The 27763-nt window shown below is 44.8% G+C and overlaps 1 protein-coding gene across 1 annotated transcript; it reads left to right on the forward strand.

The window, feature by feature from the left end:
* The first annotated feature begins 799 nt into the window (after nt 1–799).
* Nucleotides 800–25952, forward strand: LOC132829630 (myelin protein zero-like protein 2). Its single transcript, XM_060846948.1, has 6 exons — nt 800–968; nt 9192–9358; nt 15158–15368; nt 17249–17426; nt 22014–22103; nt 23379–25952. Exons 1-5 carry the CDS (start codon nt 917–919, stop codon nt 22084–22086), a joined length of 681 nt encoding a protein of 226 aa, XP_060702931.1. The 5' UTR covers nt 800–916; the 3' UTR covers nt 22087–22103; nt 23379–25952.
* Nucleotides 25953–27763: the final 1811 nt, after the last annotated feature.

The following is a 27763-nucleotide window of genomic DNA, read 5'->3' on the forward strand; positions in this document are numbered from 1 at the left end:
CACACCCAGACACTCTCACACCCATTACTGGGCACACCCAGAACACTGGGCACACACTCAGACACTCTCACACCCAGAGCACTGGGCACACACCCAAACACTCTCACACCCATTACTGGGCACAAACCCAGACACTCTCACACCCAGAGCACTGGGCACACACTCAGACACTCTCACACCCATTACTGGGCACACCCAGAGCACTGGGCACACACTCAGACACTCTCACACCGACACCCACCCACAGAGCTGGCGGGGTGGGGGTGGGTTTGCATAGCCAGAGTGGGATTTTTTGTCGGTATATCACAAGTTCCTTTTAATTCAATGATATATGAAGAAATCTCACAATCGAGCACTAAAACAATAATGTCAACATTATTGCATGTAGCAACCCAAATTTGACCCTTTAAGACGCACAACCCGACTCAACCCACAGTGTCTGTCTCATGGCTGACCCTCGATCTCTAAACCGTGCTACCCGCTTTCTCAACAATATTAGCCTCTAGAAATCGATTTCTATCTAAAATATATTCCTTTCATAGTCCCTTTAACGCCATGTTCATTTCTAACAGTTTAATTTGTTCCGTCTGAGTTCTGCTCTTCTTTATTCAATGTCTTTTCGCTGATTAACATTAATTATAATTTATAGTGTACAACATTATTTTTATTTTTTTAATTGGATCTTAAAGCTAAGTTCAGTGTAAAGGGAGCAGTGTCTGAAATTAAACAGAGGGTGGCAGTGACGTTGTGTATTAACCTTTTGAATGGGTGGTCCCGCCTATTGGCGGAGTGCCCTGGAGTTGGGATTGAGAGCAGCCCTTCTGTAATGTACTGTCCTGCTCTGACTCTCACCTGCTGCTTGCTACGTCTCTAACCGGGATTGATTGTGAGTGGGGCCCGGGATTTGCAGCTCCCCATGTATTCCCAGAACCCAATCTGGATGCTGGCCTGGGCGCTGATATTCCCAGGTGAGTGTGTGACCAGGAAGTGGTGGCACCAGGACTGGGAGCTAGGAATCCACTCCATTTTGGGATCCAGCAGGATCCATTCTCTGTCAGTTTCAGGGGAGGGGGCAGTCAGTCCTAATGAGTAAAGGGTTTCTTTAAAACGTGCCTCAGCAGTTGGTGGGTTTTAGTTGGGCTGACTGTTGGAGGGAGAGGGAATGTTGAAGTTTTGGTCCTCTGACTGGATTTTGCTGGAGTATTAAAGGAAGCAGAGCCCCGTCCTTACTCAGGAAAATTCTCTCTCTCCCTGGCCGTGTTAAACCAAGTTCCCAGTCCGTGGAATCATTTCTGTAACATTCCAGAAAGTTAAATCATCAGCAGCTGCTTCTTGTATCTAAAGAATTACAGAAAATAAGGCAGGCGTATTGTTCAGATGCAGATCACCACGATCTCATTGCAGTTGGTTTTAAATTGCGTGTGTTCGGGCTTCAGGACATTGGTTGTGTCTAGACTTGTAGCGAAAACAACTCAGAGTTGTTCAAACTCGATCGGGGATTTGGTAAATAAATCAGCAATTAAACAACTCGGTGACTGAACTGTTGAATTGTTGTAAACCCCCAGCTGTTTCACTAATGTCTTTTTGGGAAATCTACTGCCCTTCCCTAGTCTGGCCTCCATGTGACTCCAGACCCAGAGCAATGTGATGGACTCAGTGCCCAATGTGTTTGTGGCCAGTGGCTAGCACATTAAACTAGTTCAAGGCAGTGTGGCCAATGGTCAGTGATTCCAATGGTCAGTAATTCCAGTGGGGATGATTCCAATGGTCAGTGATTACAGTGGGGATGATTCCAATGGTCAGTAATTCCAGTGGTCAGTGATTACAGTGGGGATGATTCCAATGGTCAGTGATTACAGTGGGGATGATTCCAGCTGAGAGGAATTGTATGGATTCAGGAAAAAGATACAAATGAGGTCAGACGTGATAATCTCAATGTTGTGTCCTCTAAGACGTGAGAGCATAAGTAGGCCATTCAACCCATCAAATCTATTCCGTCTTCAGTGAAGCCTGGTCTGATAATTGTCAGCTCCACTTTCCTGCCTATTCTCCATAAGTCTTGAATTCCCCTTCCTGATTAAAACATCCATCTCTATCAGCCTGGAATGACTCAGCCTTGACAGCCCTCTGCAGTAAAGGATTCCACAGATTCACAAACTTCTTTGAGAGAAGACTTTCCTCCTCATCTTTTTAAATGTATGACCCCTCACTTTGAAACAATGCCCTCTGGTTCTAGCCTCTCTCACAAGGCGAACCAGCCTGTCCATATCTCCCCTATCAGGCCTCCTAAGAATCTTGAATGTTTCAATAAGGTTGTCTCTCGCTATTCTAAGCGCCAATGAGAACAAGCTGAATCTACTTAACATCTCCTCATTAGACAGTCTCTCCAATACCTGGGATCAGTGGAATAAACCTTCTCTGAACCTGCCTCCAATGCTTGGACATCTTTCCTTAGGTAAGAGCCCCCAAAACTGTACACAGTAGTCCGGCTGTGGCCTGCTCATGTTGTTTGAGTAAGCTGTCCCTATTTTTATAATCCATTCTCTTTAAAATAAAGACCAACGTTCCAGTTACCAATCCTTACCAACTGAAATTGTATGCTAGTTTTTTTTGTGATTTATGCACAGCAACAGCTTTCTGCAGTCTTTCTCTATTTACGCCTCCATTCTTCCTGCCAAAGTTCATAATCTTGTATTTTCCACATTATATTCCATCTGTTAAGATCTTTTATCCACTTACTTAATCTATCTCTATCCCTGTGCTGACTTGATGTTATCCTCTTCACCTGTTTTTGTGTCACCCACAAACTTGGCTATAACACAATCACTTTCCTTATCCAAGTCCTTCATATACAGTATATTGTAACTAATTGTTACAGGTTGACAGCATGAAAATGCCCTCTTTTTAACCCATTTCTCTATTTCCGATAAAGTTTGCCAATCCTCTATTCATTCTAATATACTAACACATACCTTGGGCCTTGCCTTATTAAGCAGCCTAATGTGTGGTGCCTTATCAAATATCTTTTGGAAATATAAATACTTTAAAGGCATTTGTTCCTCTTTATCTATCTGGCTTGTTAGTTCCTCAAAGAATTCTAATAAATGTTTCATGAAGCAAAGTTGTCTCTGATTGATTGTATCTCGTATTTCTAAATGCTCTGCTATTAATCGTTTATAATAGACCTGACCATTTTCCCAATGATAGACATTGCGTTACCTCATCTATAGTTACCTGTGTTTTTTTTTTCAATCACCCTCCCATTTTTAAGTGTTACATTAGCTGTTTTCCAATCCGCCAGGACATTTCCAGAATCTAAGAATTCCTGGGAAATTATGACCAGGGCATCCACTATCTCTGTAGCAACTTCCTCACTGGAATATAACTTTGCTGTGGGTCATAAACGAATTTCTTAAATGTCTGCCATTTTTCCTCAACCACCTTTCCTGCTAAACTGTTTCCAAGGGGGTTTTTACTCTGAGATTGTTTTTAAACCTACCTCATAATAATAGGTTACCAGATTCAAAATAGCCTGACCCCCTAGTTGGAGCAATAGCATATTGTTCAAGAAAACTGTCCAGAACATTCCTTGAAAGCTTCCTTGTATCTATCTCTACCAATTTGATTTTCCCAAACTACATGAAGATTAAATTCACCCATATTTAATGTACTGTCTTTCTACATTATTTCCTGATTTATTCTTTGTCTTACATTATATCTACAGTTAAATGACCTCCAGTCTACTCCTACCAATAGCTTTGTCTTGTTTGTTATTTCTTGTTTAATTCAGATAAATGTGAGGTGCTGCACTTTGGAAAAGCAAATCAGAACAGGACTTGTACACAGGCGACTGACTGTGTGGAGTTTGCACGTTCTCCCCGTGTCTGCATGGGTTTCCTCCGGGTGCTCCGGTTTCCTCTCACCGTCACAAAGATGTGCGGGTCAGGTGAATTGGCCATGCTAAATTGCCCGTAGTGTTAGGTAATGGGGTAAAATGTAGGAGTATGGGTGGGTTGCGCTTCGGCGGGTCGATGTGGACTTGTTGGGCCGAAGGGCCTGTTTCCACACTGTAACTAATCTAATCTAGTCCTAGGGAGTGTTGCTGAACAAAGAGACCTTGGAGTGCAGGTTCATAGCTCCTTGAAAGTGGAGTCGCAGGTAGATAGGATAGTGAAGAAGGCGTTTGGTATGCTTTCCTTTATTGGTCAGAGTATTGCGTACAGGGGTTGGGAGGTCATGTTGCGGCTGTACAGGACATTGCTTAGGCCACTGTTGGAATATTGCGTGTAATTCTGGTCTCCTTTATTAATCAGTGCATTGAGTAGAGGAGTTCGGAGGTCACGTTGTGGCTGTACAGGACATTGGTGAGATCACTTTTGGAATATTGCATGCAATTAAGGTCTCCCTTTGGAAGGATGTTGTAAAACTTGAAAGGGTTCAGAAAAAATTTACAAGTGTGTTGACAAGGTTCGAGGGTTTGAACTGTAGGGAGAGGTTGAATAGGCTGGGGCAGTTTTCTGTGGAGCATCAGAGGCTGAGAGGTAACCTTTATAGCGGTTCATAAAATCAAGAGGGGCATGGATAGAGTAAATAGACAAGATCTTTTCCCTGGTTTGGGGAGGCGAAAACTAGAGGGCATAGGTTTAGGCTGAGAGTGGAAAGATATAAAAGGGATCTAAGGGGTAACTTTTTCACACAGTAGGTGGTGTGTGTATGGAATGAGCTGCTAGAGGAAGTGGTGGAGGCTGGTACAATTGCAATATTTAAAAGGCATCCAGAGGAGCATATTATAGGAAGGGTTTGGTGGGATATGGGCCAAGTGTTGGCGAATGGGACTGGATTAGGTTGGGATATCTGTTCAGCATGGCTGAGTTGGACCGAAGGGTCTGTTTTCATGCTGTACGTCTCTATGACTCTATGGCCTGCACCCACTTGGATTCTTGCATTTTCCAATTCAAGATAATTTCTTGCTTTCATACACATTCCATCCTGAATTAACAAGGCTTCTACCCCACCTTTTCTTTCCTGCATATCCTTTCAAAACATTACATATCAATAAGAAGGAGTAGGCCCTTCAGCCCCTTGAGTCTGCTCTGCTATTCAATTGGATCCTGGCTGATCGATACTCCTTGTCCACTTTCCTGCCTTTCCCTGTAACCATTGATTTCCCCGACTGATCGAGAATCTACCTCAGCCTTAAATATACAGAAGGACTCTGCCCCCCACAGCTCTCTGCCACAAGGAGTTCCAAAGGCTCTCAACCCTCTAAGAGGAAATAAAGTCCTCCTGTTCTGAGTCTTAACTTGGTGTCCTTGCAGTTTTCTTTAAAGAACATTGTTCTTTTCAAGATGAACAACTTCACATTTTCCCATATTTTACTCCATTTGCCAACTTTTGGCCCACTAAACCAATCAGCATCTCTCTCTAATCTCTTTATATCCCTATCACAACTTATCTTTCCATCTACGAATTTGATCTCATTATAACCATGTCTCTGTATTGCTATAAGATCAGACCCACTAACCTGTGTTTTGCCATGAATTAGAGTCATAGAATCATAGAGATGTACAGCATGGAAACAGACCCTTCAGTCCAACCCGTCCATGCTGACCAGATGTCCCAACCCAATCTAGTCCCACCTGTCAGCACCCGGCCCATATCCCTCCAAACCCTTCCTATTCATATACCCATCCAAATGCCTCTTAAATGTTGCAATTGTACCAGCCTCCACCACATCCTCTGGCAGCTCATTTCATGCACATAGCACCCCCTGCATGAAAAAGTTGCCCCTTAGGTCTCTTTTATATCTTTCCCCTCTCACCCGAAACCTATGCCCTCTAGTTCTGGACTTGCCCACTCCAGGGAAACGATTTTGTCTATTTATCCTATCTATGCCCCTCATGACTTTATAAACCTCTATAAGGTCACCTCTCAGCCTCTAGGGAAAACAGTCCCAGCCTATTCAACCTCTCCCCATAGCTCATGTTGTCCAATCCTGACAACATCCTTGTAAATCTTTTCTGAACCCTTTCAAGTTTCACAGCATCATTCCGATAGGAAGGAAACAGAATTGCGCGCAATATTCCAACAGTGGCCTAACCAATGTCCTGTACAGCTGCAACATGACCTCCCAACTCCTGTACTCAATACTCTGACCAATCAAGGAAAGCATACCAAACACCTTCTTCACTATCCTATCTACCTGCGACTCCACTTTCAAGGAGTTATGAACCTGCATTCCAAGGTCTCTTTGTTCAGCAACACTCCCCAGGACCTTATCATTAAGTGTATAATTCCTGCTAAGATTTGCTTTCCCAAAATGCAGCACCTTGCATTTATCTGACTTAAGCTCCATCTGCCACTTCTCAGCCCATTGGTTCATCTGGTCCAGATCCTGTTGTAATCTGAGGTAACCTTCTTCACTGTCCACTACACCTCCAATTTTGGTGTCATCTGCAATCTTACTAACTGTACCTCTTATGCTCGCATCCAAATCATTTATGTAAATGACAAAAAGTAGAGGACCCAGCATCGATCCTTGTGGCACTCCACTGATCACAGGCTCCAGTCTGAAAAACAACCCTCCATCACCACCCTCTGTCTTCTACCTTTTGAGTCAGTTCTGTATCCAAATGGCTAGTTCTCCCTGTATCCCTGAGATCTAACCTTGCTAACCAGTCTCCCAAGGGAAACCTTGTCAAATATGTCACTGAATTCCACCACTCTGCCCTCATCAATCCTCTTTGTTACTTCTTCAAAAAAACTCAGTCAAGTTTGTGAGACATGATTTCCCATGCACAAAGCCGTATTGACTATCCCTAATCAGTCCTTGCCTTTCCAAATACATGTCCATCCTGTCCCTCAGGATTTGCTCCAACAACTTGCCCACCACCGAGGTCTGGCTCATCGGTCTATAGTTCCCTGGCTTGTCTTTACCATCCTTCTTAAACAGTGGCACCACGTTTGCCAACCTCAAGTCTTCCGGCACCTCACCTGTGACTATCGATGATACAAATATCTCAGCAAGAGGCCCAGCGATCACTTCTCTTGCTTCCACAGAGTTCTTGGGTACACCTGATCAGGTCCTGGGGATTTATCCACTTTTATGTGTTTCAAGACATCCAGCACTTGCTCCTCTGTAATATGGACATTTTTCAAGATGTCACCATCTATTTCCTTACATTCTATATCTTCCATGTACTGGTTTAGTATCTTCCCCCATCTCCTGCGGCTCCACACAAAGGCCACCTTGCTGATCTTTATGGGGTAAAAGTGAGGACAGCAGATGCTGGAACCCAGAGTTTACATCAGAGCGGTGCTGGAAAAGCACAGCAGGTCAGGCAGCATCTGAGGAGCAGAAAAATCGACATTTTGGTTAAAAGCCCTTCATCAGGATGCTGCCTGACCTGCTGTGCTTTTCCAGCACCACTCTGATCTTTGAGGGGCCCTATTCACTCCCTAGTTACCCTTTTGTCCTTAATGTATTTATAAAAACCCTTTGGATTCTCCTTAATTCTATTTTCCAAAGCTATCTCATGTCCCCTTTTGTGCTCTCCTGACGTCTGTCTTAAGTGTACTCCTACTGCCTTTATATTCTTCTAAGGATTCACTCGATCTCTCCTGTCTATACCTGACAGATCCTTCCTTCTTAACCAAAATCTCAATTTCTTTAGTCATCCAGCATTCCCTACACCTACCATTCTTTCCTTTCACCCTGACAGGAATGTACTTTCTCTGGACTCTTCATTTATTTTGTTTTGCATTTAATAAGCATTCCAGTAAAGAATGATTAATTTTGCCTTTTGTCATTTTCCCCCGTCGACCCTATTTACTGTTGTTTTTCTCTGCTTGTACACTCTGTCCCTTTGGGTATCATTGTTTGAATATCTACCCTGAAAATCTGCCATATTCTTCTCTCCCAAACCCACCCTCCCCTCGAATTAATTTGAAGCCTTCTCTACATCCCTAGTTATTGATTCACCAGGAATTTGGTCCTGACGCAGTTCAAGTGAAGCCCCTCCTAGCAGAACAGCTCCCTTCTACCCCAGTCCTGGTGCCAGAGAGCCCCATTATCTGAAACCCATTCCACCCATACTAATATCTGAGCCACACACTTCACTCCTCGGGAAGAGTTCTTATTCCCATCATTATACAGTTCCCTACCACAACAGTCCTCCTACTTCCTCACTCCATTTGAATGATTCCTTGTTCCAACATGCCGTGGTCACTTTGCCCATCCTCCTTAAGTCCCCAGTCTCATGCACAGACAGCAAGATCCTGGGAACTGTTCTGACCGTTAACCCACCTTCCAGTGACGTGGTAAACAGTGCGTTAGTAACGAACACACTAAGATCTGGAAAGAGTTTGCCAATTTCGTCAATCAAGCTTTGCAGGTCTCAGGTTGAACCTTGTTTGTTGTGTAACTGCCCATGTTTGACATCTTCATTTCCTGAAAACCAGTGCTGACCAGGACAAGAAGTGCATGTTACAATTTTGTCACCATGACAATCCCTGAGGCTAATCATTCCTATTGGACAATAAACTAAGAGGGCGCACTGCTGCAGAATGTGCAGGAAATCTACTAAATGGCCAAATCAGTTCCTTGGGATCTTGTTCTCTAACTAACATTGCAATGGTTGCCATCCCTAACTGCCCCACTGCTGAGGGGTTGGCTCGGTCACTTGAGAGGCCATTCCGTTAAGAGTGGACCGTATGACTGGGTCTGGAGCCATGTTCTGGTTCATTCTTCTCATCGATGACTTCTTTTGCCTCTAAGTTTTTGCTGAACATTGAAATATCTGCATAAATGTCTGCCACAGTTTCTCGGGCTGGTTTTTGTATCTCTTGACATTATTGATAAGGGTAACTGTACGGAGTCAATCAAAAATCACACAACACCAGATTATAGTTCAGCATTTGTTATTTAGAAGCACTAGCTTTCAGAGCAGCGCTGTTAGACTATAACCTGGTGTTGTGTGATTTTTAACTTTGTCCCACCCCAGTCCAACTCTGGCACCTCCAATTCATGTACAGAGTCAGTGTTTAATCAGCAGGACCAGGGTCACTCACAGTGTAACTGTACAGAGTTTATTCAGTATATCACTCTTTGAATTGATTAGAGATTGCAAATTTCTCCTGCTGAACACCCGTCAATGAGATAATGAGGAATAAATGTTGTGGTTTCTGTGCAGGTATCAGTGGTGTTGCTGCCGTTGATATTTACACCAGTGGGAATATTGAAGCTCGGAATGGCACAGAGAAACGTCTGAAATGCACCTTTCAGTCCAGTTCTCCTGTCAGCAAGCGAACCACTGTCACCTGGCACTTTCGACGCCCTGACAGCAGCAATGAGGAGTCTGTAAGTATCTTGTGAAATTTCCTGGGCTTCTCATGCCAGGTACAAGTCACTGGCATTTGCACAGGATTAACAAAGTCAACTAAGTTCCCTTCAACCCACCAGCAGCCCCTAAACTGGAATCTCGCCGCTCTAACTCACTCAACCCTCATTACTCACTCATTCATTGCTGTTAGGATCCCAGGCGATGGTAGATAAGTCAGATCTCCAAGTGAAACCTGGCTTGACCAATCAAATTTTCGTTTTTGTTTAGTTAATTAAAAGTGGTCGCTGAAACATATTCGCTCAAGGCTACAGTTTTCTTTGATTTGCAGATTGGTAGAAATAAGAAAACAAAGTAGTCTAAATCTACACACAGTTAACGCGCGCGCGCACACACACACACACACAACAAAACCAAGTTAAAACATGTCTCCAATCAATATTCTTTTCAAAGATCAATTTCAGGAAAATTCTATCACTATCTCAACTCTTTAAGGTTCCATTTATCTGGCTCCTTACAGTATTTTTCCTATGGGCTATGGAGGTAGGTCAGTGAGTGCTTTCCAACATAATCTTTACATAAACCTGAGAGCTGGAACTTTCTCAGTTCTAATAATCTGGACATTTCTGACTGAATTTGCCCAGTTTGGAAGTTTTGCAAACTAAAGTTGTCTTGTTCCCTGAGAAAAACTAAACTTGCTTTTGAACTCAACCCTTATGTCCTCTGAACTGAATTAAAACTAGCTATTCCCAGATTCTTTTGAGCTGAAACCAAAGCTTTACATGTTTACTCTACCAATAACTGTGCACAGCCAAAAGTATAAACATCTTTCCATTCATACCCCAGGGGTCCACAAGTTTCCTGTCCTTTTAATAAATACTGGATTCAAATCACTGATCCAGGAGGACATTCTGAACTTTGTTCAAATGGAAAAAGCCTCACAAAAGTAACCGACGCCCACTTGCCCCTATTTTGAAATCCAACTTCCCACTGATGTAGATATGAAACATGACAGTGCCCTAAATGTCAGAATGCCTGGATCATGTGAAAGGGTCCACAGTATTGACTCATTGCTGGTGAAATATTCAACTGGAACTTGCACTGAGCAATGAGTCAGCTTCTTCTTGAGTAAATTTCAACATTCTGCAGCTGTGAAAAGTGATTACATTCCTTTCACCCCTGCACTGTCTGTCACATTGAGAGGCAGGACAGCAATGCTGTTTTTATTTAAATGTGTGGGCTTCATATTGCCATGATCTGTGGCCAATGAAGATGGAGAATCTTAGTCACTCTCAATCAAAAGTGACTGTGACGACACATGGTGCGGGGGCTATGAGGACTTGCCTGAACTAAATATTGAGGAGGAAGGTCACCACAGTGTTGGGCTGGTGTCTCTGACCCAGTTCCTGGTCCTGCCCTGTAACAGGCCCAAATCAGAAAGAGAAACCCACAGGTGTCTGAAGAACTGTGTCACTAGCAATAGGCAGCACATTTGTCAGCAAAATAGGGCAATTCAGGGAATGTGGAGAGACTGGCGCCAAGTTGGATTAGTTTAAGACAGGATTGAATGGATTGAATTAAAATAAATGAAGAGTTTGGTTTCTCCCTACAAGAATACAGTGACCCGAGGAGAACTGATTTATTTATGAATAGCAAAAAGCCATTGTGTGGACACAAAAAGCATTTTAAGGTGGAGAGTTGACTTTTTTACTGCTGTCCTGAAATGTGGGTATAGTTTGGTCAGTATTTATCGCCCATTCCTTGTTGCCCTTGACCTGCTTTCTTAGACCACCACAGTCCATGTGCTATGGGTTGACCCACAATGCCCTCAGGGAGGGAATTCCAAGATTTTGTCCCAGCAACAGTGAAGGGACAGCAATACATTTCCAAGTTAGGGTGGTGAGTGGCTTAGAGAGGAATTGGCTGGTGTTCCCGTGTATCTGCTGCCCTTGTCCTTCTAGATGGAAGTGGTCATGGGTTTGGAATGTGCTATTGAAAAAGCTTTGCTGAGTTTCTGCAGTGCATCTTGTAACCGGTACACACTAATACTCAGCATCAGTGGTGGCTGGAGTGGATGCTTGTAGACATGGTTTCAGTTAGATTAGATTAGATTACTTACAGTGTGGAAACAGACCCTTCGGCCCAACAAGTCCACACCGACCCGCCGAAGCGCAACCCACCCATTCCCCTACATTTACCCCTTTACCTAACACTATGGGCAATTTAGCATGGCCAATTCACCTAACCTGCACATCTTTGGATTGTGGGAGGAAACCGGAGAACCCGGAGGAAACCCACGCAGACACAGGGAAAATGTGTAAACTCCACACAGTCAGTCGCCTGAGTCGGGAATTGAACCTGGGTCTCTGGCGCTGTGAGGCAGCAGTGCTAACCACTGTGCCACCGTGCCGCCCAAAAGTTAAGCAGGCTGCTATCTCCTGGATGATGTCAAGCTCTCGAATATTGTTGGAACTGCACCCATCCAGGCAAGTGGTCTTATTGCATCACATTCCTGACTTGTGCCTTATGGATGGTGGACAGGCCTTGGGGAGTTTCAAAGTTTAAAAAAAAATCACACAACACCAGGTTATAGTTTATTTGGAAGCACTAGCTTCGGGAGCGCTGCTCCTTCAGGTGGTTGTGGAGAATAAGATTGTAAGACACAGAATTTATAGCAAAAGTTTACAGTGTGATATAACTGAAATTATATATTGAAAAAGACCTGGATTGTTTGTTGAGTCTCTCATCTTTTTAAATGATCATGTTGGTTTCAGTTCTTTCATCTGTACATCGCAAAACTTTTTTAAAAAGTTACATTCTCAAATGGACTTTAACAATTCGTGTCATGTCGGTCCAGATAATGTATTGAAGGTGTTAGTTCCTTGTGTGAGGCTGTCTGTATCACAATGGTCAGACTGATTCTAATCTTAAAAAACTGATTTACAGAGTCTTACATGGATTCATGCAGGTTTTGAGCAAAATAAAATGTAATTTGGCAAATTATGTTTCACCTCACAAGCGTATATGTGTGTTTGGGGATGGGGGGGAGCTGTATGTGTGTGGAGTGTGAGTGTCTGTCTGTCTGTCTGTCTATTTGTGTCCGTGTGTCTGGTGCAGTGGGGTCACCTGTAGTGTGACATGAACCCAAGGTCCCAGTTGAGGCCATCCCCATGGGGACCAAACTTGGCTATCAGCCTCTGCTCAGTCACTTTTTATTGTTGCCTGTCCCGAAGTCTGCCTTGGAGGATGGTATCCCTACGGTCTGAGGTTGAATGCCCCAGACCCCGCTATTCAACCTCAGACCTTCTGGTGACCGTCCTCCAAGGCAGACTTCGGGACAGGGAACAATGAAAATGGCTGAGCAGAGGCTGATAGCCAAGTTTGGTCCCCATGGGGATGGCCTCAACCAGGACCTTGGGTTCATGTCACACTACAGGTGACCCCACTGCACCATACACACACACCTCTCTCACACACACACACACACACACTCATGATGCCCACCCCTCCCTCCCACACACACACCTACAAGTTTGTGGGGTGAATTTGTACTTGGAGAATTACATTTTATTTTGCTCAAAACCTGCATGAATCCATGTAAGACTCTGTAAATCAGTTTTTTAGATTAGAATCAGTCTGACCATTGTGGTACATACAGCCTCGCACAGGAAGCTAACACCTTCAATACAATATCTGGACCGACATGGACCAATTGTTAAAGTTCATTTGAGAATGTAACTTTTTTTAAAAAAGTTTTGCGATGTACAGATGAAAGAATTGAAACCAACATGATCATTCTAAAAGATGAGAGACTTAACAAACAATCCAGGTCTTTTACAATATATAATTTCAGTTACATCACATTGTAAACTTTTGCTATAAATTCTATGTCTTACGATCTTATTCTCCACAACCACCTGATGAAGGAGCAGTGCTCTGAAAGCTAGTGCTTCCAAATAAACCTGTTGGACTATAACCTGGTGTTTGTGACTTGTTTTTAACTTTGTACACCCCAGTCCAACACCAGTGTCTCCAAATCATTTGGGCAGTTAAGAAGTAATTTACTCATCCTAGTATTCCATAAGACCTGGGAACAGAAATTTGGTCATTCAGCCCATTGAGTCTACTCTGCTCTTCAATCATAACTGAGAGGTTTCTCAACCCCATTCTCCTGCTTTCTCCCAATAACCCTTGATCCCCTTGACAATCAAGAACTGATCTATCTCAGCCTTAAATATACTCAATGACCTGGCCTCCACAGCCTTCTGTGGCAATGAATTCAATAGATTCACCGCTCTGGCTGAAGAAGTCTCTCCTTGTCTCTGTTCTTCCCTTTACTGTAAGGCTGTGTCCTTGGGTCCTAGTCTCTCTTACCAATGGAAATATCTTCCCAACATCTACTCTGTCCAAACTGTTCAGTATTCTGTATGTGCCAATTAGATCTCCACTCATCCTTCTAAGCTCCATTGAGTATAGACCCACAGTCCTCAAATGTTTCTCATGGGTTAAGCTTTTTATTCCTGGGACCGTTCTTGTGATCCTCCTTTGGACCTGCACCAGAGTCAGTACATTCTTCCTGAGGTATGGAGCCCGAAACTGCACACCATATGTAAGACCCGTAAGAACTAGGAGCAGGAAGTGACCATCTGGCCCTTTGAGCCTTCCCCATCATTCAATAAGATCGTGGCTGATCTTTTCATGGACTCAGCTCCACTTACCCACCCTCTCACCGTATCCCTTAATTCCTTCATTGTTCAAACAAAATCTACCTTCGTTTTAAAAACATTTACTGAAGTAGCGTCAACCACTACCATGGATAAGGAATTCTATGAAGTCACAACCCTCTGGGTGAAGAATTTCCTTCCTAATTCAGTCCCAAATCTGCTCCCTCTAATCTTGAGGCCATGCCCTCTTGTCCTAGCTTCACCAACCAGTGGAAACATCCTCTATACTTCTACCTTATCCATTCCCTTCATAATTTTATATGTTTCTATAAGATCCCCCCCCCCCGCCCATTCTCCTGAATATGGTCTGACCAGAGCCTTTTCAAGCCTCAGAAGTGTATCCCTACTTTTATATTCTAATCCTCTCAAGATGAATGACAACATTGTATTTACCTTCCTAATTACTGACTCAACCTGCAAGTCTACCTTGACAGAATCCTGGACGAGGACTCCCAAGTCACTTTGCAGTTCGGATTTCTGAATTTTCTCCCCATTTAGAAAATAGTCCATGCCTGTACTCTTCCTTCCAAAGTCACGACTTCACACTTTCTCACATTGTACTCCATCTGCCACTTCTTTGCCCACTCCCCTAACCTGACCAATTCTTTCTGCAGCCTCCTCAATATGACTTGTTCCTCTACCTATTTTTGTATCATTTGCAAACGTAGCCAGAATGCCCTCAGTTCCTCCATCTAGATCGTTAATGTATAAAGTGAGAAGTTGTGGCCCTAACACTGAGCCCTGAATTCCTAGCTTCTGACCTGCTCCTACAGCCATGATGATTATTTGGCTGGTCCAATTCAATTTCTCAGCAGTGGTAGCCCCAGGATGTTGGTTGTGGAGGATTCAATGACAATACAAACAACCTTAGTCTATCCAACCTTTCCAACAAACTGCAATTTTCAATCTGGCAATGTTCGTGTAAATCTCCTGTGACGTTTTGGTAGAGTAATAAGGTCCTTCCACCATAGGGTTAGATACAAGATAAAGCTTCCTATACACTGTCCTTATCAAACACTCCCAGGACAGGGACAGCTCCGTACACGAAGCTGGAATGAAGTGTGAATCCTGTAAAACCCTCTCCCTTACGCACAGGTCTTTTACTATCACGAGGAGCCATTTCCACCTTCTGGAGGTCGTTTTAAGGATCGTATATCCTGGTCTGGCAACATTTGGAAAAAGGATGGATCGATCACGATCAGTAACCTGCAATTCACAGACAATGGAACCTTTTTGTGCAGTGTGAAGAATCCACCAGATGTACATGGTGTCGCTGGAGAAATCAAGCTGAGTGTTGTCCATAAAGGTTGGTTGAAGTTGTTGAGATGGGGAAGGGCTCCTACAGCTGGTTTTATTCAGCAATATCTCGACTGTGGGATTCACATCACAATTACAAAATGAAAATTGGATTTAAATACTACCTTCCACCATTTCTGAATTTCCAAAATGCTTTATATCCAGTGGAGTATTTTAACATTGTAACCACTGTTGCTGTGTGGGAGCGACATTTACAACTGGCAAAATATTCCTACAAGTACGTATGTGATAATTACCTTTAACCTTGGTTTAATATTGTTGCTTGGAGTTAAATATTGGCCAAGGTCTCCAGAAAGAAGCTGCTGCTCAGATTTGGAACAGTACCATGGAGATTTTATCTTGGATTTTACCTGAGGAGACAGCTCAGTCCTCAGCTTAACAACTGAACAAAAAGACAATAATTCCCACAGTGCGGGGCTCCCTCGGCGCTGACCCTCCCACAGTGCAGCGCTCCCTCAGCGCTGACCCTCCCACAGTGCGGGGCTCCCTCGGCGCTGACCCTCCCACAGTGCAGCACTCCCTCAGCGCTGACCCTCCCACAGTGCAGCACTCCCTCAGCGCTGACCCTCCCACAGTGCGGGGCTCCCTCGGCGCTGACCCTCCCACAGTGCGGGGCTCCCTCGGCACTGACCCTCCCACAGTGCGGGGCTCCCTCGGCACTGACCCTCCCACAGTGCGGGGCTCCCTCGGCGCTGACCCTCCCACAGTGCGGGGCTCCCTCGGCGCTGACCCTCCCACAGTGCGGGGCTCCTTTGGCGCTGACCCTCCCACAGTGCAGGGCTCCCTCAGCGCTGACCCTCCCACAGTGCAGGGCTCCCTCAGCGCTGACCCTCCCACAGTGCAGGGCTCCCTCAGCGCTGACCCTCCCACAGTGCGGGGCTCCCTCGGCACTGACCCTCCCACAGTGCAGGGCTCCCTCGGCACTGACCCTCCCACAGTGCAGGGCTCCCTCGGCTCTGACCCTCCCACAGTGCGGGGCTCCCTCAGCGCTGACCCTCCCACAGTGCGGGGCTCCCTCGGCGCTGACCCTCCCACAGTGCGGGGCTCCCTCGGCACTGACCCTCTCCCTCTGTCCTGCCAAGATTATTGTCCTGAAGTCTCTGGTTTCTGGTCAGAGTTTGGGGCCTGCCAACTGCCCAGAGCTGATCCATGACACTGACCCAAAGTTATGAAGGAGAGATGTAGATCACCATCTGGGTCAGTGATTGTCTCGTCCAGTAGCACCCAGCACCTTTCCTTAAACCTGATCCTTTATACATTTCCTCATAAGGACAATTAATGAAATGAAAAGTGAATATGTCTGAGCCCAGAGTCCTGACCTGTCTCTCCTTGTCCCCTCTACAGACCCTCCCCAGCCTCTCCGCTCCCCCTCTCCTCTGCCCCCACTCTCTATATCCCTGCCCCCTTGGCTGTGATTGGATCTCTTTCTAGGAGATCATTGCAAAGTGCTGTGAAACCTCGTTGTTTTTGGTTATATGGTCCCCGGTGTAATGTGTGTGTGTGGGCGTGATAGTGACCTATTGGGGAGCCTTCACTGATCATATCCTCAAGATCCCTGTCTCCTCAACCTCTTCTCATCAGAGTATCTCTCTGTAACTATTACCAGCCAAGTGAACCTTCTTCAATGCCAGCGTACCTTTCCTTAGGTCAGAGGCTCAAGGGGGAAATTGGGGGGAGTAGGTAGGATGGAGTGGGGTGGGGAAGGGGTGGTGGGAAGGTGAAGGAATTTCCGTGGCTCATCCTGTCACCTAGCTACCCCACTCTTGATTTGAGGATGGATACTGGGATCTTTCTGTGCTGTTGGGGAGTGAGATATCGCTCAGTTGCTGGGGGAAGGTTTAACCTCTCTCTCCATGTTTGATGTTGCAGTCACGTACTCGGAGATGATGATCCTGGGGATTGTGATTGGCTGTGCCACTGGCCTGGTCGTGCTGATTGTCATCGCTGTGGTTGGTGTTCAACTTCTCCGTAAGAACCGGGCGCAGCAGGAGGAGGACGAGATGGAGTATGAGGAGGAGAAGGAACTCAATTACGAACATCAGAATGGGTAAGGAGGGGTGTGGGGATGTTGTAAGGGGTTGGTACTGTGGAAGGAACTTTAACCTTTTAACCTTTTTTTACTCTGTATTGCTGTGGGTAGGAAGCTCCCCAAAGGAAGTGAAGCTCAGAGAGAGCAGGGGCCCCTCTCATTCACCTTCCCACCACCCCTTCCCCTCCCACCCCTTCCCCACCCCACCCCACCCCACTCTATCTACTTCCCCCAACTTCCCCCTTGGGCCTCTGACCTAAGGAAAGGGATGCTGGCATTGGAGAAGGTTCACTTGGCTGGTAATAGTTACAGAGGGATACTCTGATGAGGAGAGGTTGAGTAGATTAGGCTTGTCCTTTTTAGAATATAGAAGAATGTGAGGGGACCTGATTGAAACACACGAGAAGGGTGTAGGGACAGTGTTGAGGAGGGAGGCTGCAGAAGGACTGGATGACTACTGGAGATGGAATATAATATGGGAAAGTGTGACATTATGCACTTTGATGGGAAGATTAGGACCCAAGTGCACAGCCTCATAGTAAAGGGAAAACCCTTTAGAACAGAGATAAGGAGAAACTTCTTCAGCCAGAGAGCAGTGAATCTATGGAATTCATTGCCTCAGAACACTGAGGAGGCCAGGTCATTGAGTATATTTAAGACTGAGATAGATAGCTTCTTGGTAGTCAATGGGATCAAAAGTTACAGGGAGAAACAAGGAGAATGGGATTGAGAACAGACTCAAAGGGCCGAATGATCTAATTCATGCTCTTATAACCTTACGAATAAAGGTGTAGATAATTTTCTAAATGGGGAGAGACTTTGGAGATCTGAAGCACAAAGAGATTTGGGAGTTCTCGTTTAGGATTCTCAAGTTTAACATGCAGCTTCAGTTGGCAGCCAGGAAGGCAAATCCAATGTTGGCATTTATTTCAAGGAGGCTAGAATACAAGATCAGGAATGTACTGCTGAGGCTACATAGCACTTTGGTTAGGCTGCATTTGGTGTACAGTGAGCAGTTTTGTTCCCTGTATCTAAGGAAGGATGTGATGGCCTTGGAGGGGGTTAAGAGGAAGTTTGTAAGAATGATCCCAGGGATAAAGGGTTTACCATATGAGGAGTGGTTGAGGACTCTAGGTCTGTACTCAGTAGAGTTTAGAAGGATATTGTGGGGTGGGTGGGGGAGGCGGATGGAATCTGATTGACACTTACAGAGTACTGAGAGGCCTGGGTAGAGTGGACGTGGGGAAGATGTTTCCATGAGTAGGAGAGACTGGGACCTGAAGGCACAGCTTCAGCGTGAAGGGGCAACCCTTTAGAATTGAGATGAAGGGGAATTTCTTCAGCCAGAGGATGGGGAATCTGTTGGACTCATTGCTGCAGAGAGCAGTGGAGGCCAGGTCAGTGTGTGTTTATGACGGAGATAGATAGGTTCCTGATGAGTGAGGAGATCAAAGGTTACAGGGAGAAAGCAAGAGAATGAGAAACATATCAACACAATTGAGTCTGCTCCACCATTCAATGGCCTAATTCTGCTCCTATATCCCATAGTCCAAGATTCTTTAAGGTAGGTGTGGACAGACTGTTCCCTCTGGGGAAAACAATCTCAGAATGAGGGGTCGCAAATTTAAGACAGATGAGGAGGGGAGTGAATGTGGGGAATTCTTTACCACAGAGGGCTGTGGGGGGCTGTGGGGGCTGTGGGGGCTGGGTGATTCGTACATTTAGATCTGAGAGAGCCAGGTTTGTAATCAGTAAATAAATTGAGGGTTATGGAGGAAAGGCAGGAAAGCGGAGTTAGGAACATCAGCTCAGCCATGAGGTTATTGAAAGGTGGATCAGGCTCGATAGGTCAAATGGACTACATTCCTCCCACGCTCCCTCCTGTAAAAACTCCAACCTGCATTCCCAAATTCCTCTGCCTCTGCCACATCCGTTCCCAGGAGGAACAGTTCCACCATAGAACACACTAGATGGCCTCCTTCTTTAAAGACTGCAATTTCCCCTCCCACGTGGTTGATGATGCTCTCCAGTGCATCTCCTCCACTTCCCACACCTCTGCCCTCAAACCCCACCCATACAATCACAACAAGGACAGAATCCCCTTGGTCCTTACCTTCCATCCCACCAACCTCCAGATACATCGCATCATCCTCCAATCTTTCTGCCACTAACAAACGGACCCCACCACCAGAGATATATTTCTCTTCCCATTGTTATCCACATTCCATAAAGATCATTCCCTCCACAACTACCTTGTCAGATCCACACCCCCCACCAATCCACCCTCCCCTCCCAGCACCTTCCCCGGCACGCTCAGGAATTGCAAACCTGCACCCCCACCCCCCAACCTCACCTCCGTCCAAGGCCCCAAAGGAGCCTTCCACTTCCGTCAGAGTTTTAGCCTTCCATTCCACACGTCATTTACTGTATCCATCGCTTCTGATTAGGTCTCCTCTACATCGGGGAGACAGGGACGCCTCCTTGAAGAGCACTTCAGAGAACATCTTTGGGACTTGCGCAAAACAAGCCCCCCATCCCGTGGCCGAACACTTCAACTCCCCCTCCCACTCTGCCGAGGACATGCAGGTCCTGGACCACCTCCATCGCCAAACCCTAACCACCCGATGCCTGGAGGAAGAACACCTCATCTCCCACCTTGGGACCCTCCAACCACATGGGATTATTGTGGATATCACCAGTTTCCTCATTTCTCCTCTCCCCCCCCACTTTATCCCAGATCCAACTTCCAACTCGACACCACCCTCCTGACCTGTCCTACCTGTTCATTTTCCTTCCCATTTGTCTGTTCCATCCTCCTTTCTGACTTATCACCTTCTCCCCCACCTTCATCGTGCTGTCAGCTACATTCCCCTCCACAAGCCTCACTCCCCTTTCCATTTATCTCTCCACCCCCTTGGCTGACAAGTCCCCTTCCTGATGAAGGGCTTGTGCCCAAAATGTTGATTCTCCTGTTCCTCGATGTTGCCTGACCAGCTGTGCTTTTCCAGCAACACATATCTGCAGTCCTCACTCTCCCTCAATAGGCCGAATGGCCTATTTCTGATCCTATGGTTTCTGGTCTTAAGCACCAGGCCAACCAATCAGAAATCGATCTCCTCCAAACGTGGAGCTGTCAGAATCTCTGACAGGCGGCTGCACCACTCACAGGCAGGTTCTAGCATTTAGTTGCTGCAGAAAGGTCCACTCGGAGGTGGAAGTGATTTTGGGGTTGGGGGGGAGTTTGGGTGTAAGGAGTGTGAAGTGGGAGGGTTGGGTTGCTGGGGTTGGGAGTTGGAGGGGGTGAGGCTGCAAAGTGAGAGAGACCGGTCTGAACAACGGAATAATCAGTTAACTGGAGAACTGAATCTTTGCAAATGAATGTGGAATCACTGCAGGAGTTCAGAAGCTGCTACCTGCAGTTGACATTGTCGATTGGATGAGTTAAAATTTATGTTTATGTTATCTGAGCACAATTTCCCAAATCATGGAATGGTGCAGGGACTAAGTCAGAGAGAGACATTCAAATGTAGTCTCACCAGTAGCTGTTTTGGAGCTGGTTTTTTTGTGTCAAAGTAAATGTTGGGTTTTCTTTAAAGTATTTGTTGCTAATTTATGCCAGTTTTTTTGGACCAATTTATATATAATGTTGTCTGAGAAATTAATGTTTTCTTTGTATTGGCAGCTTTAAGTTTAATAGCAAGCTCCTAATTGAAGATATTGATCACTCCTTCTCACCTGGTTTCAGTTTGTATCCAAATTTCAATCTATCCTCCCAAATATAGAAACTACAAAATTTAAAAGGCATTTGGATGTATGTATGATAGATTTATTTATTGTCACTTGTACCGACGTACAGTGAAAAGCTTTGTTTATGAGCATTACAGGCAAATGATAGTAAGCAAGGATATACAGAACAAAACATTTTGATGGAGGCATATAGGTAACATTGCACAGGGCATACAAGAGATCAACGTTAGCAAGGTCAGTGTTATTTGAGGCTAGACAGTCCATTCAATGGTCTAATAATGGCCAGGAAGATGCTGTCCCTGAACCTACTGGTGCACGTGCTCAGTGTCCTATATCTTCTGCCTGATGGAAGAGGTTGTAGAAGATCATTGTCGGGTTGCAATGCGTAGGAAGGATTTAAATGTGTGATGGGCCAAATGCTAGCAAATGAGACTAGATTAATTTAGGATATCATTGTGGGCAAATTGGACTGAAGGGCTTATGCTCGAAACGTCGAATTCTCTATTCCTGAGATGCTGCCTGGCCTGCTGTGCTTTGACCAGCAACACATTTGCAGCTGTGATCTCCAGCATCTGCAGACCTCATTTTTTACTACTAAATTGGACTGAAGGGTCTATTTCCATGCTGTATAGCTCTGAGTCTACTGTTGTTACATGATTGTGTCACTGAATAACTGAAGGATTGAGAATGAAAATCGATAAGTAGTGCTCAGGGAAATCTCAAGAAGGAAGTTTCAAAATAACGTGATCTCACTGACCCCCAAAGCCCCCAGCCTAAGCTCCATGTTCTGCGCCACAGTCATTTCATGAATGAGGATCTCAGCCCTCCGACCCTCACCTTCATCTCTCTCTGTTACAGGATGGAACTGCAGAAATCAGACCATGAACCAGAGCTTCTGATGGAAGGATCCGAGACAGCAGCAGTCTCCTGACAAACCGCACCAAGGAGGTACCTGACTCAATGTGAAAACTACGTTCCAGCGACAAACATTCCCCTCCATGTGGCTCAGTCACTGTACACTCTGTGATGATATGGTTCTGGGTTCGGGAGTCAAATTCAAAATTTAGGCTAATACTTTCAAAGGGAGTGCCGCACGGTCAGAGAGTCAGTGCTGAGGGAGTGCCGCACTGTCGCGGGGTCAGCGCTGAGGGAGTGCCGCACTGTCGCGGGGTCAGCGCTGAGGGAGTGCCGCACTGTCGCGGGGTCAGCGCTGAGGGAGCGCCGCACTGTCGGAGTGTCAGCGCTGAGGGAGCGCCGCGCTGTCGGAGTGTCAGCGCTGAGGGAGTGCCGCGGTGTCGGGGGGTCAGCGCTGAGGGAGCGCCGCGCTGTCGGAGTGTCAGCGCTGAGGGAGCGCCGCGGTGTCGGGGGGTCAGCGCTGAGGGAGCGCCGCGCTGTCGGAGTGTCAGCGCTGAGGGAGCGCCGCACTGTCAGAGTGTCAGCGCTGAGGGAGCGCCGCGCGGTCGGGGGGTCAGCGCTGAGGGAGTGCCGCGCGGTCGCGGGGTCGGTGCTGAGGGAGCGCCGCACTGTCGCGGGGTCGGTGCTGAGGGAGCGCCGCACTGTCGCGGGGTCGGTGCTGAGGGAGCGCCGCGCTGTCGCGGGGTCGGTGCTGATGGCGCGCCGCGCTGTCGCGGGGTCGGTGCTGAGGGAGTGCCGCGCTGCTACTTGTCCTGGGTGCCCCTCCCGGTTGCTTTCCAGTTGCTGAGATTGGATTCTGTGGTTGGAGTGGAGTTTTGACCTTCACAGGCAAAATGACAACTTGAAGGAAAGTTTAGTGTTTGGAGCAGCATGAAGTGGGAGGGATGTGAAAATCCTCATGAGTGCAAGCATGACGGTTGTGTGTGGAGTGCAAACATGAAGAATGTTGATTCACATCAAATAGACACTGCTGCTGGGATCATCCCTCATTGCCCTTGAGAAGGTGGTGGTGGTGAGTTCCTTTCTTGAACTGCTGCATTGCTTGAGGTACAAGTGCAGACAGTGCTGTTAGGGAGGGAATTCTCGCATTTTGACCCAGAGACTGTGAAAGAATGATGATATATTTCCAGGTCAGGATGGTGAGTGACTTGGGAGGGGAATATGCGAAGAGTGGTGTTCCTATGGTTCTGCTGTCATGGGAGAACAGAGTTTGTTGCTAGGTCAATGTGATAGTGCTGAAGGCAATAATAAAGCTACAATTCAGTCAGGCTGTTTGTTGTGAAATCTAAAATTTATTTTACTTTCCAGGTCAATTTCTGAACCAAGTTTGATTTTAACAAGAGAAGAAGCAAAATTCTAAAACCGAACCACCCATCTCTTTACCTGTTGTAGAGAGAGAGAGCATTTCAGATTCCATTTCCCTTCTGTTCTTTTACTGTTTTGATGAAGCTCATGATGTTGCACACACTGGATTCTGTGTAGATTTCACAGTCTAACCCCAATCTACAGCAGCTCAACATGAGTGTAAACCTTGGACTGTCAATATTTATTGGTAAATCTATGGAGAAAATCAGGGAGTGCAGTTGTTATGATCCAGATCAAATCCCTACAGTGTGGAAATAGGCCCTTCGACCTGAAGGTTAAATTCCATCAGGTCAGTTAAAAAATTTAATTTGCTTTTAGTAAATTTGGAAATAAAGAGCTGGTCTCGGAACCGTGAAATAATAACCCAATTGGAAAAACCCAACTTACCAATTCATGTCCATTAGGGAAGGAAGCCTGTGAATGTCACTCAGTCTGGATGATGCATGACTCCAGAGTTATACCAATGTGATTCCCTCATGATGCTCCTCCTACAAGTGACTGACAGAGGAACTGCATTTGGACTGCAATGTTTAAGAAAACAGCCTATCACCCACATTCTGAGCATTAGTTATTTATAAAGTTCCAGATTGGGAGATTTTCGTCACGATGTGAATTGCGCCAAGAGCAAACTTTCACTTCCTTCCTCGGCATCTTTCTATCCAATTTTCTTTTTTTCAATTTATTTTCTTCAACTTAGTCTCTTCTGGAGGTAGGTATTGGCTGAGGATTGTTTGTTGCTCTGACTCTTCACCCTGCCATAGCTTCCCATTCCTTGTGCAGAGCTGAAATCACTGGATCCTCCTCCTGCCATTCCATGTTACAGTGCACAGAACGCAACATTAAAATATTTTCCAAACTCCCACTGATATAGGCCGAGCCTGTCCAACCTTTCCTCAGAAAGTAGCCCACTCATTTCCGGGCATTAATTTAGTAAACCTTCTCTGAAATACTGCCAACAAATTTGCATATTTCTATAAATTAGCCCTTGACCGTACCCGGTACTCTCCAATGCCCTGTATAATTTAAGCATAACCTTCCTAATTTTGCATTTGATTTGGCTTGTAATAAACTGTAATGCTCTTGAGTTTTGAGAAGATGTTCTTATTGTAATATTCTTATTAGCTTCATACTTACTTGCTGTACCTGCATACTAACCAATATACTTCATACTCTAGGCCATCCAGATCCCTGTGCACCTCACCGCTCTGCAATCTCTGTTTAGAAAGTATGCCTCCTTTTTATTTTTCCTGCTAAAATAGACCTTTCACATTTACCATATTATGTTCCATTTGCCAGATCCTTGCCTGCTCACTTAACCTCTCAATGCTCCTTTTAAACCTCCTTATGTCATCTTTGTTTTCTTTCTTACCTGTTCTTTGTGTCATCAACAAATTTATCTCCATTCAACCCCTTCCATCAGTTTATTTATAGAAATTATAAACAGTTGAGTTCGCAGCACTGACCCCAGTGGCACAGCATTCATCACACCTTACCAACCAGAAAATAACCCATTTATACCCAATATCTGCTTCCTGTTAGCCTTATATCCATGCCAATATGTTACTCGCTACATAGTGAGCATTTCTTTCCTAAATAACCTTTGATGTAGCATTTTATCAAATGCCACTTGGAATTCTAATTATAGTACATCCACTAGCACCCTGTTCCATTGCACATTACTGCCTCCGAGAACTCTAATAAATTTGTTAAACATAACGTTTCTTCCTCCGAACCATGTTTACTTTGCCTGATTACCTTGAATTTTTCTATGTGCTCTGACACAACGTATTTAATAATAGCTTCCAGTATCTTCCCTACGGTGGATGGTATAAATGCACCAATTATCTCACTGGCCATTTCTTCCAAAGCCCACGGGATGAAGTCCATCAGGACTTGGGGTCTTGTCAATCTCCACCTTCAATGATTTGCTCACTTCTCTTGTGATGGCAATTTTCTAGAGTTCCTTCCTCTGTTCCAGTTTGTGATTTATTTCTAGGATGTTACTGATGCCAAATACTTGTTGATTCATTGCCATCTCTTTATTCACCATTATTCATTTTGTTAATTTGTTTTCATTTTAAATATCTACAAAAGCTCTTGGGTGTTTTTAAAAAATTATAGCTAGCTTTCTCTCATACTCTAACTTACTCTTACTTATGTATTGTTTGTCAGCATCCTTTGCTATGCTGTATATTCAGATCCTGATCCCAAGAAAGATTCATCAGTAATGAGGGCATGGCTGTTTGTTAGATAGTTTGCCAAATGTCTTATAGATATTTTCTAAAAGCAATTTAGGTTGCTGTTTGTTCTTTCTTTGTGTTAATGCTGAGGGAGGTGAGGGATCAGGTGTCAGTGTTAAAGGATGTGCATTGAAAAGTGAGATTTCTGTAAATATTGAACTGTTTTATTTTCAAATAATCCAGAGAATTTTATATGTGTAAAAGATTTATACTATTTTTATTCAAATGCTATGACTTTGCTATGTATTATATAATAGGCACATTTTCACATTTACAATAAAAACAATTTGTAAAGTAAATTACATTTTAACACAAGCTCAAGGATTTTTTTTTAATCTTAAGTTGGCATTTATTAAGTTACCTGTCCCACTGGTAAAGAACTGAACTGAACCTTGGCTGGGGATAAATTGGAGGAAGCAGCATTGGGGAGGGCAGGGGCTCTATGCAGCCCCACCAGCACTGGGACCCCTATCATTGGCTGAAGGGCTTGGGCCATTGTAATTGGGACAAATTTGAGAGGAACAGTGGGTTGACCTGGAATTCTCTCTCCATTGGACATGAGTGTCACTGGCAAGACCAGTATTTGTTGCCTCATCCCAAACTGCCCCAGAATTGCATTTCATAGGGTGCTTAAGAATCCGATGCAATGCTGAGAGTCTGGAGTTGCATGTTGGCTACGTGACATCCTTCCTCAAAGGAAATTAGTGAACACGATGGGCTATTAACAATATTTTTATTTATTTGTGGGATGTGGATGTTGCTGGCTGGCCAGTATTTTGCCCTTGAAAAGGTGAGGGTGAGCTGCCTTCTTGAACCGCTGTAGTCCATTTGACCTCCCACACCATTAGAGGGAATTCCAGGATACCAATGACAGTGAAAGAACTGCAATATATTTCCAAGTTAGGATGGGGAGTGGCTTAAAGGGAACTGCAGGTAGAGATGTTCCCATGTATCTGCTGCCTTTATTGCTAATTTTATGGTCATTGTTACTGACACACACTTTTCAACCTGACATTTTTATTTATTGAATTTAAATTTCCTCCAGCGATAATGGTGGTATTCGAACCAGTGGCCCCAGGGTATTAGCCGGTATCTCTGGATTGTTAATCAAGTGACGTTCCCACTGTAATCTCCCAAAAGCAGGGGTTTCTCGGCTGAATAGTCTCCAGGGTCAGAAGATTCTGTGAACCAACCTGAGTGTTGCCAAAGTGGAAAATAAGTCAATTGCCTGTTTGTTTAAATTTTTGCTGATTTTTGTATTCTCAGCACCTCTCAGATCAAATCCCAGACCTCGGGGATTTTGATGAATGGATGGATGAAGTCATGGAATTTGAGAAAGCTTTTAATCTGAACTGTCTGTTTACTGATTATAGGTGTCCCTCAACAGAAAGAGAGAGACGTGTGTTTTTATAGCATATTCACAACCACAGGGCATTGGAAAGAGTTTAATCTCATGTTAGCAAATTTACAGACATCACCTGTTAAACGTAGTTAGCATCTACAAATGGCAACACCCTGTTCCTTGAGTTAAACCAGCATCATCAGCACTGAGCTCTGTAGTATGAAACAATGAGACTCTGACAAGCAATATAAACAACATATTTTTCAAAAAAATAAAAATTACACTACTGTTACAAAGATTTTCACAAAAATCCCTCCTCAAATCTGTCATCTTTCATATTGTAACATTATCACAAACCGTCCATTTATGTTCCAATGTGACCAGCTATCAATCAATTTTACTTTAATCAAAATCATTCAGTGAAATTAATCTTTCAGTGAAATTAACTTTAATCAGTGAAATTCAGTGAAATTAGTAATTTTCAAGGAATATGGGAGATACAATTATTCCAATCCTTGGTTTGTGAATAATTCCATAGTTTGGAGACACCTATCCATTGCATGGTCTGCTGCTCTCATTTGGAGGATGTCAGTAACGTGAGGAAAACTGCAAGGCAAAGTTTGGCCAATTTCTCAAAAGTGTCCAGCATAAACAGCTTTTGCTTATAAATGTTGTCTTGTTTGTAGTTGGCAGTATTGTTGCTGAAGGCCCAGCTACACACCAGGGAGAACATCATAAGATCAAAA

This window comes from Hemiscyllium ocellatum, chromosome 29, assembly GCF_020745735.1.
Source record: "Hemiscyllium ocellatum isolate sHemOce1 chromosome 29, sHemOce1.pat.X.cur, whole genome shotgun sequence".
Classification (NCBI taxonomy): domain Eukaryota; kingdom Metazoa; phylum Chordata; class Chondrichthyes; order Orectolobiformes; family Hemiscylliidae; genus Hemiscyllium; species Hemiscyllium ocellatum.

What these genes read in the sequence shown, in the direction of transcription:
- LOC132829630 (XM_060846948.1), top strand. Translation starts at nt 917, where the DNA reads ATGTATTCCCAGAACCCAATCTGGATGCTGGCCTGGGCGCTGATATTC. An exon ending in CTGGGCGCTGATATTCCCAG is followed by an intron (nt 969 to 9,191) that starts GTGAGTGTGTGA and finishes GTTTCTGTGCAG; the next exon opens with GTATCAGTGGTGTTGCTGCC. An exon ending in GCTGAGTGTTGTCCATAAAG is followed by an intron (nt 15,369 to 17,248) that starts GTTGGTTGAAGT and finishes TTGATGTTGCAG; the next exon opens with TCACGTACTCGGAGATGATG.